An 11,234-nucleotide genomic window follows, 5' to 3' on the forward strand; every position below is an offset into this window, starting at 1 on the left:
CAAGCAGTGGCTCTCCAGAGTGCAGCTGCTGTGTTTTCATGGCCTGATATGCAGGGATACTGACTTTAAATACGCATTGGAGAAGGGGGAATTGCTGCTTTTGAAACTTAATCTGCAAAATGAATTTCTTCTTTTCTTCTATCTTCAGGTAAAGGCATCGGTGTACTGGGACTACATGAAAGCAATTGGACTCTTTATGTCCTTCTTGAGCATTTTCCTCTTCATGTGTAACCATATTGCATCCTTGGCTTCCAATTACTGGCTGAGTTTATGGACAGATGATCCTGTTATCAATGGGACACAGCAGTACACAAATGTCAGACTGGGAGTATATGGAGCACTGGGAATTTCTCAAGGTTTCCTTGGTCTTACCTACTTTAAGATTTGCTGATTCAGAGCAAAGTGTTCAAATACTGCATATAGTTTTGTAATGGAGGAGTGACTCCTTCCATGAGAGAAATGTGATGTTTTCACTGGTGGTTTTCTTTAGCAGCTTGACATACTTGCTTAGTCTATGTGTAGTGAACTCAGGATTAATGTACTAGAGACAGGCTAATGCTAAATGATGACGAAACGAGGAAAATGTTTTGCGTGAGAGGTGGCAGCAGTTAAAAATAAGTCTTCTTTTCTAGGTATTGCTGTGTTTGGCTACTCAATGGTCGTGTCAATAGGAGGAATATTTGCATCACGACATCTACATTATAACCTGCTGCACAATGTCCTCAGGTCTCCAATGAGTTTCTTTGAACGTACACCAAGTGGAAATCTAGTGAACCGTTTCTCTAAGGAGATAGATACCATTGACTCCACCATTCCCCCAATCATCAAGATGTTCATGGGCTCGACATTTAACGTGATTGGGGCTTGTATCATCATTCTGCTGGCCACACCTATAGCTGCTGTCATTATTCCACCTCTGGGACTTGTCTACTTGTTTGTGCAGGTAAGGAGTGTTACCTGGGGCAACCAAGACCAGCAGTCACTCATCCTCTGGTATTTAAGACAGTTCTTATTCTGCACTAGGAAGCATTTTAACATGTTGGGCTTGAGTCATTCTTAACTGATTGTGCTTTGCATGGTTTGCTGATTAGCTGATGTTAGCAGAGCATTTCCTTCCATTGTCAAATGTAGAATGACTTCTGTGCAGAAGTAAATCGTTTAATACCCAAGCAGACTTTATAAAAATGCCATTAGTATGTGGCAAACTTTGTACAGATTGTTTCTCAGAGCCCAAATACGGAAAACATAGGGGCTTTTCCTATACTTCTTTCCAAACGTGATAGTAGCCTTTTATTGCTTAATGTGCCTGTTTTGTCAGAGCACTGTTTACAGAGCAAGAGAAATAATGGCAGGCTTTCACTCCTGTCTCGTGTGGGCAGAGTGTGCTTGCTTTGTTCTTCCTTTGCTCTTCGGAACTAGTAGAGCCAGTACAGGTCGACGAGAAGCAGCTGGATTTTGACTTTGGCTCTTCAATTAGTAAATCTACTGGGCTGCATTAGTAAACCTTAAAGGTGGTGATGTGTGTGTTTTATACTGTTGAACTAAACTTGCTGAGGGGAGGAAGAGCAGAAAATGGCTATTGCATGAGGTGGTTTGATTGGCAGTTGTTTCAAGGCAGCGGTGTGTATATAATTATGTTTTTAGGCATAGATGTGTTGTATTCCCATGTGTAAGTTGAATCTCTGTAAGTACAGCCCAGATGACAGGGAACTGTCTTAAGATTCCCCTTGTCTTTTCAGACACAATCTGGATGGTAACCATAATTCTCCTACTCTGATTCGCAGAGGTTTTATGTGGCCACTTCTCGGCAGCTCAAACGCCTCGAGTCTGTCAGTCGATCTCCTGTATATTCTCACTTCAATGAGACCCTGCTGGGAGTCAGCGTCATTCGAGCCTTTGAGGAGCAGAAACGTTTCATAAAGCAGAACGACATGAAAGTGGATGAAAATCAGAAAGCTTATTATCCAAGCATTGTTGCAAACAGGTGACAGTGGGGCTGGAAAATTGACAGACAGTTTTCTGGGGAGGACATGGTTCTGTTGGCTGTGTTCCTTGTCAATCACAGCCCTTGGCATACTTGTCCAGGGTAGGGAAGCCTGTGTGGATGTATCAGTTTCACAGATGTTTTGCTTAAATTTCGTTGATGAAATTAAGATCACTTCTGAATCTTTTCTTTCTGAGAGTTTCCGTCTTACTTCTGGATTATATTCTTTTAGTTTTCATTCGTTGATCCCGATGTTAGTTCAGAAAGCAGTTGTAGTTAAGACAGGAGTTTATGCACCTGATAGATTGATTAATATTGGATGCATCTAATTTCATATGCTGCTGAAGCAGAATCTCAGATATCATGCAGGTATCTGTGTCACTGGCAGGACACACGTGCCATATTACTGATCTAAAAAACAAAATAGATGACAGAACACCAGTTGAACATTTCTAATTTTCTTTGGGTGAACCACTGGAAAGATGCCTTCTGTTTTCCTGCCTGGCAGGTGGCTGGCTGTCCGTCTGGAGTACGTGGGCAACTTCATTGTCCTCTTTGCAGCGTTGTTTGCAGTGATTGCACGCGACAAACTCAGTGCAGGACTGGTTGGCCTCTCAGTGTCCTACTCATTGCAGGTAATTTTACGTTTCTTAAAAAACCCCAAAACCTCTGAATTGTAAGGCTGCATTAGAAAGTCAGAACCTTGATATGGCTTTGGATGGAAAGCTAATATAATGAACATAGAAAGAATAAAAACTACAAATAGTATCTGATAAGGAGGTGCTGGAAAATTCCTTCTGTGCCTTCCCTGTATGAGGGGATGTGGTTGTGATGGTTCATCCCCTGCATCTTAAAGCCATCTAGGCTTTTCTCCAGTCCAGCCATGATGAACCAAGATCTTGCCTGCGTTTATGCATTCCTTGAACGTGCAGTGCTTTGGTTATTCTCTGTTTTTTATTTATTACAGGTAACATTTAGTGTAAACTGCTCCTAGACTTCTTTCTTTCTTGCAGATCACAGCATACCTGAACTGGCTAGTTCGCATGTCGTCTGAGCTGGAAACCAACATTGTTGCTGTTGAAAGAGTCAAAGAATATGCTGAAATGGAGAAGGAGGTACATTAAGCTGTCTGCCACACCTGTAGAAGTCAGTGTCCTCTTCTGAGGTCTCACCTGCTGTCTGGCTGAATGGGTTGGAGGGAGCAGCTGGGCCTGTGCTCTGAGCTGAGTGGAGACACAGAGCTCAGTGCTGCCAGTGCCCTCCAGGGACAGGCTGGATCTCAGCAGGCAGTGCCTGTGGCTGCTTTTGAGGTGCATCCACTTATTTTCACACAGTGTTATTTAGGAAATGTGCTGTTCTTCCCTGGGCTAAGCAGCAGGGCTGTACAAATATTTTGGTTTCCTAAGTCTCTAACTACTATTTTTTCATGTGTGTTTTTATTTTTGCTCTCAGTATGAGGAGTAAAGGGCTTTTACTTTTTTTGTTTTGATTCAAATCACAGAACAACTAAGTTAATCTGCAGTTATTCCCCTCACAGTTACAGAACAGAGTTCCCTGGGGCTTCTCTTTGAATGTGACTTGAATCACTATTTTTGCAGACAAATGTTATGATGCCCCTTCCTAGAATTTTTTCATAGGTTTTGGTAGCAGACCACTGTTTATACATTTAAAAGCCTTTTTTTTTGGCACTGGCAGTGAATGCCGTGAAGTGTGTTCTCTCCTTTCCCACTGCTGTGGGAGGCTGAGGCAGCAGCTGTTTACCAGCTTATTTAGGCCTGATGTCTGAGTTAAACTGTTTCTAGTTGCACATATGGCTGCCCCACTGGTTTCCTTACCATAGTGGGGGTGCACAGGCAGCTTGTCTGAGTGTCTGCTGCCTGCATGATTCTGCTGTTTATAAGAAGGAGGTTTATCCAGCAGCTGGGACTTGTGATAGACAAGCCCTTGCCTACACAACACCATTTCATGTGTCTTGAGACAACTCTTTCCCTTGCTTCTCATCACCATCATGGTTCCCTTTGCAAATTACACAGTAAGAGAGATTTTTCTTAACCGCATTCTTTGAGTCCTCTCAGCCCATTTGGGTGAGGCAGGAGCTGATCAGGTGTTTCTGTGGTTCTTTCAGGCTGAATGGAGTATGGAACAAGCCGCCCCAGCAAATACCTGGCCTGAGGAAGGGAAGGTTGAGTTTCGAGGTTATGGTTTACGGTACCGTGAAGACTTGGATTTGGTTCTGAAAAACATCAATGTTACCATAAATGGGGGTGAAAAGGTGATGAGTTGGAATTTATAGTAGAGTGTTACTGTTCATAAGTCTGCAAGCATAAGCCAAAGAGAGGGCTAAGCTCATTCTGTGAAATGTCTGAGGTCCTTAAGAACTAGAAAAGCTTCTGTAGAATCAGCCTTACTGTAACTGCAGATGTCATGGGCTCTCAGTCTTTGCAAGGTGTGTCCCGTGTGGTGGATAAAGATACACTGTTATATGGGGCTGCCAGGTATCATTTGGCCTGGTTTCATTAGAAGCTGAGGTTTATGTTGCCTACTCTCCCCTTCCCAGTAAATTTTAATAATTTATTTGCAGTAAGCAAAGAGGAGGAGGTTGTAGAGAGATTAAGTTATTTATAATCTCAGGAAAATAGGCTGTAGTAGTGGGGAAGGCCTGATCTAGTGAGGCAGAAGTTGAAAGGTGAGCTTCTGCAGGACAAAATGGCATTTTAGAGAAAATTCTCTGGATTCAGCCAAATTGATGGTGATCTGTGTTTCTCCTACTGTTTCATCACCCGTGTACTGACAAACATCCCCCCTCCCCCCCGAGTCCTGTGTGGATTCTCTGATGTCTGATAGTAGTGTGATCTTGCACAGCAGCATAAAAGGTAGCTGCACGACAGATTCAGCTTCCTTATTTGTGGCAGCCAGATAGGCATTTGTTTTCTCCCAAGTGCACACTTTTACCTAGAAAGGTAGAAAGAGTAATACCTCAGAAATGGTTAAAACGGGCAGATGGCAAGAGGTGTATCAGCCAACTGAAGTGACAATCTTTTATATTTGTTTTTAAAAAAGAAAAGAATTGATCAGGACTTCAGTCTAAGTGGCAGGCAAAACATACGGTGGTGAAACTGAGTGCTTATGATATGATTTTGCTATAAAATCCAACAAGTTAAACATCAAGTTTATGGAAGATAATGGAAACCTTGACTTCTTTTACCCAATTGCATCTGCCTTTCTAGAAAAACTGAAGACATCTGTGATTGGGTTGCAAACTTGAAGACAGCCTTTTATTCTTGGTTTTTTCATATCCAGTGATTTTTCTTCCTCTTTGATCAGCCTCAGTTTGTTAATGCTGTTTTGCTGCATGGATATCCCAAGAAATATGACAGTCTTCTGAAAATGGGTCAGGTTCAGGTAGAAAAGCTTTGAAATGCTTTTAACTCTTTTCCAGAGTAAGTTGTTCCTGTATTTCTTCCCAACAGATTGGAATAGTTGGAAGAACAGGAGCCGGAAAATCCTCCCTTACTTTAGGTTTGTTTCGGATTAACGAAGCAGCTGAAGGAGAAATCATTATTGATGGAATTAACATTGCAAAGATAGGGCTCCATGACTTGCGGTTCAAGATCACCATCATCCCTCAGGTAGGTGTGAAATCCTGCCACTACTAGAACTGCTTGTGGGACAGTGCTGTTTATGTTGTACTGGGGAGAGAAGAGTTATTCCTCCTCTGATCTCTGCTATTGAATTGAGTCATTTCAGCTTACTCTTTCATGTAATTGTAATTTTTCCTAGACTGTTCAATGTGCCTGTGCTGGGTAACAAGGAGGAACTTGGCTGTGGCTGAGCTGTGGTGGAAGCACAACCTTGGGCTTTGAATTCAGGGGCTTTGTCAGCAGCCCACACTGAGCACTTAAATGCTACAGACAGCTCAGCCTGAGGGGAGAGGGTTGATCCCAGCTGAACATCTGATTGTGGTTCCTTAGAGAACTGGGACTAGTGTGTGTTGGTATGCAGTGCTCACAGAAACCTGTATATAGCCATCCCAGTCTAGCCTGGCAACTCTGAGTTTGATAGTCCAAAGCATTTGGAAATACAGCTTTATGAGCACTGGACTGAGCCTCAAGTCCTTTTGTTCTTACTCTGTAGCCTTTATTGCCTATTGGTATTCAAAGACCATAAAATGTGAAAAGTTACAATTGCAGCACACTGGCAAAAACAAGTGAGCTCACTATAAAGGGTTTTCTGCACCACTTCTGGAAATCTGGAGGGGGCTTTGCTTTCTTCTTTTGATCACTTTTGCATCAGTCTGACGCTATTGGGTCAAAAGTATTTTAAGTATTTCCAAAGTAGGATTTCTTTCTGTCCAAGAAAAAACCTCTATTCATTTCATTGATACTGCAGCTGAAGAGTTTTGAAACATTTACAGATGGTGTAATTCCCTGAGAAGTGGAAAGATGACTTAGTAGTCTCTGCTGACAGAAGGCTGAGCAGAGTGGGCATCTTTGTTACCTTAAAAGAAAGTTGGCTGGGTTTTTTTGTTTGTTTGGGGAGGGAGTTGTGTTGGTTTTTTTGTTTTGTTTGTTTTTCTCTGAATTCAGGAGTTACTGACTAATGGAAAAGTCTGGACTGCTAAAATCTGTCTGCGGAGGTCAGGCCTCCAAGAGGTATAAGGAGTAAGAGTGAGGGAGAATAACTTGTTACTGGGAAAAAATGAGTTCTCACTCCAGTATATTATTGTCCATTACCTCTTTCTGTGACTAGGATCCCATATTGTTCTCTGGCTCTCTGCGTATGAATCTTGATCCTTTTGACCAACACTCTGATGAAGACATTTGGAGATCTTTGGAATTGGCTCACCTGAAAAATTTTGTATCGTCCCTTCCTGATAAACTGAATCATGAGTGTGCTGAGGGTGGTGAGAACCTCAGGTATGTCAGAGAACCATGACACTGATAATTGCCTGTAGACCCAATGAGAATGGAGAGAGGGAGGTTTGTGCCCTCCCATCTGCAACTAGACTTTCCATTTCCAGAAATGTCACAGCTCACCTGGGACAGTTTGTAGTTAGACCCAGCAAGAGCCATGCAGTGTGGGGCTCCCCCCAGTTCCCTGTGAGAATTTGGGAAGGGAGTCTTAATGTGTGACCAGGCAATCAACCAACTACATTTTATTCAACATGTTTTTGGCTCCTGAGTTTGGGAATTTAAAATAATTTAAGAAATACTTGGAATGCTGTGAGGTTTTTCAGCTTGAGCAGCCTTGGAAAGCCTTTCAGCAGCAGTTTTCCTCAGGAAGTTTTTGCATCATAACAAGGATATTATATATGTTCAGTTTGTAGAAACCATTTTAAGTCCAGTTCTCAACACTGCACTGATTCAGTGAAACTGCATCAGGCTGACATGTAATGTATTCTCTTAAATACATTGCCAGGACTTCACTTGAGGAGGGATGTATTTTCAGATGCTGTTAGATATTCTGCAGGGAAGTAGTCAGACTGACCTTATTTTAAGAACAAGGTATTGCTAGGTTTCCAAATGAATATTAATGAACACTGCAAACTTGTTCTGACTTTTTTCCCCACCCCTCTGCATAGTGTGGGGCAGCGCCAGCTGGTGTGCCTGGCACGAGCTCTGCTCAGGAAGTCCAAAATCCTGGTTCTGGATGAAGCCACAGCTGCTGTTGATCTTGAAACAGATAAGCTTATACAGTCAACAATAAAGTCTCAATTTGAAGAATGTACTGTATTAACTATAGCACATCGTCTGAACACGATCATGGACTACACGAGGTAAAGTTACACCGGTTTTATCTTTAAGAATGTGTGACCTGCATTGTGCTCTACTTAAATGGGGATCTTTGTGTTAGGTAGATGTTTACCAGTTCCTTTTTAGCCACCTCTCCACGCTGCTGCTGGAGTCCCTGTTTGGATGGGTGGAGTATGTGTGTTCTGGCTCATGGTGGCTGTGCTTGGCCTGCGGAGCTCCCCTCGAACCTCTCTTGCACTGCTGTTGTGTTCCTGCCTAGAAGAAGTGGGAAGGGGAGGGAGGCAAACACAGGAGTCCGTTCTTGGGTCTTGCCCTAATTTAGGCACAGACAGCATAAGGAGTCAAAGGGGCAGATCTTGCCCTCTCAAGTTTATTTGACATTTCACTTTCCATCGTTTGGTTATAGTTCATACAGCCTCCCTCATGCTCAGCTGCCTTGATAAGGTGTGGTTTGAGGGCTGAGTTGTTGTCTCATAATTTTAATTTTAGACTGTCTTGTCCTTTTTATCACAGAGGGCAAAGTGATCAGTGACAAGATTTTTTGTGTACTTTTGTAGACCTCTCTTTGTGCTGTCAGGAGTGAAAGCTCAGAGAGAGGAACAGTGCCTGTGCCAGCCCCAGCTGTGCTGTCAGCAGGTGAACACCCAGTTCAGTCACAGCAGTGGGTAACTGTGCAGCAGCCCCTGCCACAGGCTTAGTGAGCGTCTCTGGAGTGCCTGGCCATTCGTGGAAGGAGCTGAAGGCAGTGTTTTAACTGACTGGTAGATTGCTTTGTAAACTTCTTTGTTACAGCTGCAGGTTTATTTTGCATAAGCTCTGTCTGTGTTTGTGTTTTGTCAGCAGCAGCTGTATAGCAGCAGCTGATGTGGTGCTGTGTTAAAGGGAAGGTTATCCCAGGTCTTGCAAGGTCTTTTGGGGCCTCACACAGCTTGACAAGAAATGCTACCACCTCATTTCTGGCTGTTTCAGAGCACAGTCAGAAGTCTCCTGGCTGCCTCCAGATCTGGATAATCACAGAATCATAGAACATGCTGAGCTGGAAGGAACCCCGAAGGGTCATTGAGTACAACTCCTGGCCCTGCACAGGACCATCCCAAGGGTCACACCCTGTGCCCAAGAGTATTGTACAAACACTTCTTGAGCTCTGTCAGGCTGGTGCTGTGACCTCGCCCTGGGGAGCCTTCGCCCTCTGGGTGAACAATGTGTTCCTAATATCCAACCTAAGCCTCCTCTGACACAACTTCAGGCCATAAACAATAGATCAGACAGACCATATGCAGTGAGGTCAGGAGGGACAGTGAGAACCTCAGACTATTCATACAGTTGGGACTATCTTCATTTGCATGTAATGGATACATTACAGTTTCTGTCTGTACACCTATATCTGTGTTCACTGGCTTTCTGGACATCTTTTGACCACTTTTGCTTCTTCTTTTCCCCTGCCTTGTTTTACAGAGTTTTAGTCCTGGAGAGAGGAGAAGTCGTGGAGTGTGGCAGCCCAGAACAGCTACTTCAGGAAAGAGGCATTTTCTACAGCATGGCCAAAGATTCAGGCTTGGTGTAGGGTTTGAACTTGGGTAGTTCCTGTGAGGAAGAGGGAGGTGATAAATTTGGAGAACTGTAACTTCCCCTGAGCTGGAGTGAACCATACAGCTCAGTCTGAGATGACATGAAGTCAGCCAGAGCATGGCAATGGAAGTAACATAAAAACGCATTTTTTTCCTGTTTTTTTATTTCTCCTTTATATTGATTTTCACCAACTTTAGGAGAAGCACATAGACTGTGCAAAACACTTCAGAGACTTCTAATTTTTGCCTGAAATCTGTCATTATATGCTCAAATATAAGGCAGTGATTCATCAGAGAAGTTGAGAAAAGCTTTTCTTCTCATCTGCATTTATGTTCCCTCCCTTTTTTTGTTTAAAACATTTTTGGAAACGCTAGTTATTTGCTTTTTTGCAGATTCCTCATTTGATGAGCCATCTATTGTGGGATGCACTTGGAACATTTTGTGGCATATAGTACTATAGTCCAAAGATTTTTCTTCTTGTGAAATAACACGTGCCAGACCTTCTCATTGTGGCATTTACTGTATGTGGTTAATGCTTTATGCATTGTCCTAATGGTTTCATTTGTTTACAGCATATAGCAGCAAGTTCTCTGTAATGTCAGTAGTGCTGATGTCAAAAAGCACAGTCAACTTTATAGCAGTATTTAAGCATGTCTGGAATGACAATCACTCCAAAACCAAATTGGTGCAGCAGCTGGTGTGTTGCAGTGTGCAGTACCTGATCCTACACCCAGTTCACTCAGGAATTTTGACTTGGGTGCCCACTCCTGGTGCCACCTGCAGGGACGAAGCTGAGAAATGAGGATTTGCCTGAGCAGAGGTTGCAGGCTTGGTGTGACGTTGATTGTAATACCCTTGGCTTTGGCAGTTCTGTGCTTTAATAGAAGCTCTGCCACATCAAGGACCATTAGCCTTATATCAAAGAAACATGCCCTTCATGCTGCTGCTGTTGACTCTTAAATTTTGTGGAAGATGTTCTGTTACAGTTGTTTAAAAAAATTATTGTTTTTAAAGTTGTGTGTCAGAGGGGTCTAATAATTCAATTAGCTATGGAGTCTGATTTTCAAGATCCATGTTGTATTTTCATTTTTCTGTGGTAAAAAAAGCTACTTTTCTAATGTTCTGATTAGTCTTATTTTAAAGGAAAATGCTGGAAGAAGGCAAACTAAGTCAGATGGACACAAATACTCAGCACTGAGAATGTGGACTTCTGTGATTGATATTGCTGACCTTAATACTAGACAATTGTTGTCCTTAGAGTAAAGCTATTTATTTTTTTTAAATTATGACTCTCTGAAATTGAATAGACTGAAATTTTTCTTTGGTATTTTTTGTAATGTCTATAAAAATATTTGCAAAGAACTTGCAGTAAAAACATTGTTTGAAAGAAAACATAATGTGTCATTTCTTGCTTTGTATTTGATGAAGGGTTAGCTGTGTCAGTTCAGGTTTTTGCCTTGAAAATAGAATTGTTGGTCCTTCTTAGACTAATCAGACTGCTTGGCCTGGTGTCTGGGGGTTGTCGGGGTGGTGGATAAGAAGCCATGAGTGCAGATAATGGTGTGCTGTCGTTAGGCTGGATCATTTCACAGTTTGCTGAGCAGACCAGGTAATAATGCTGGATCAGTAGAGCAGGATTCAGTGGTGCTTTGGACCTTTGTCACAGCATGGTGTCCATGGCCTGTGTCTGCCACATTTCCTGGGCAGCTTGGTGTTAATTTCCTCTGTGGAGATGGAACAAGGAGGGGCTGATTTGGGAATTTGGGGAGAAGTAGTGAAATCTACAAGTGCTCAGCAGATTTGAGATGAAACTCAAAGTTGCGTTGCTGGAGTTTGCTTTGGTAGAAACCGATTTCAGGTTTGAGGAAAGGATGCTTTTCCTTGCACACTGGTTGAGATTTAGAAACTTTAACATATTCATGTGAGTC

General features: G+C 42.6%; 1 protein-coding gene across 1 annotated transcript in view; it reads left to right on the top strand.

The window, feature by feature from the left end:
* ABCC1 (ATP binding cassette subfamily C member 1 (ABCC1 blood group)) overlaps window positions 1-10,720 on the top strand; it is a 48,123-nt gene extending 37,403 nt beyond the window's left edge. The window contains exons 22-31 of the mRNA XM_071570752.1: window positions 149-356; window positions 633-943; window positions 1,785-1,984; window positions 2,493-2,619; window positions 2,998-3,099; window positions 4,110-4,256; window positions 5,455-5,613; window positions 6,734-6,900; window positions 7,566-7,760; window positions 9,193-10,720. Coding sequence (XP_071426853.1) covers window positions 149-356; window positions 633-943; window positions 1,785-1,984; window positions 2,493-2,619; window positions 2,998-3,099; window positions 4,110-4,256; window positions 5,455-5,613; window positions 6,734-6,900; window positions 7,566-7,760; window positions 9,193-9,301 — 1,725 coding nt within the window. The 3' untranslated portion in view covers window positions 9,302-10,720. The remainder of the gene's footprint in view (window positions 1-148; window positions 357-632; window positions 944-1,784; window positions 1,985-2,492; window positions 2,620-2,997; window positions 3,100-4,109; window positions 4,257-5,454; window positions 5,614-6,733; window positions 6,901-7,565; window positions 7,761-9,192) is intronic.
* The last annotated feature ends 514 nt before the right edge of the window (window positions 10,721-11,234 follow it).

The sequence above is a fragment of the Pithys albifrons genome, chromosome 16, assembly GCF_047495875.1.
Source record: "Pithys albifrons albifrons isolate INPA30051 chromosome 16, PitAlb_v1, whole genome shotgun sequence".
In the NCBI taxonomy this organism is placed as follows: domain Eukaryota; kingdom Metazoa; phylum Chordata; class Aves; order Passeriformes; family Thamnophilidae; genus Pithys; species Pithys albifrons.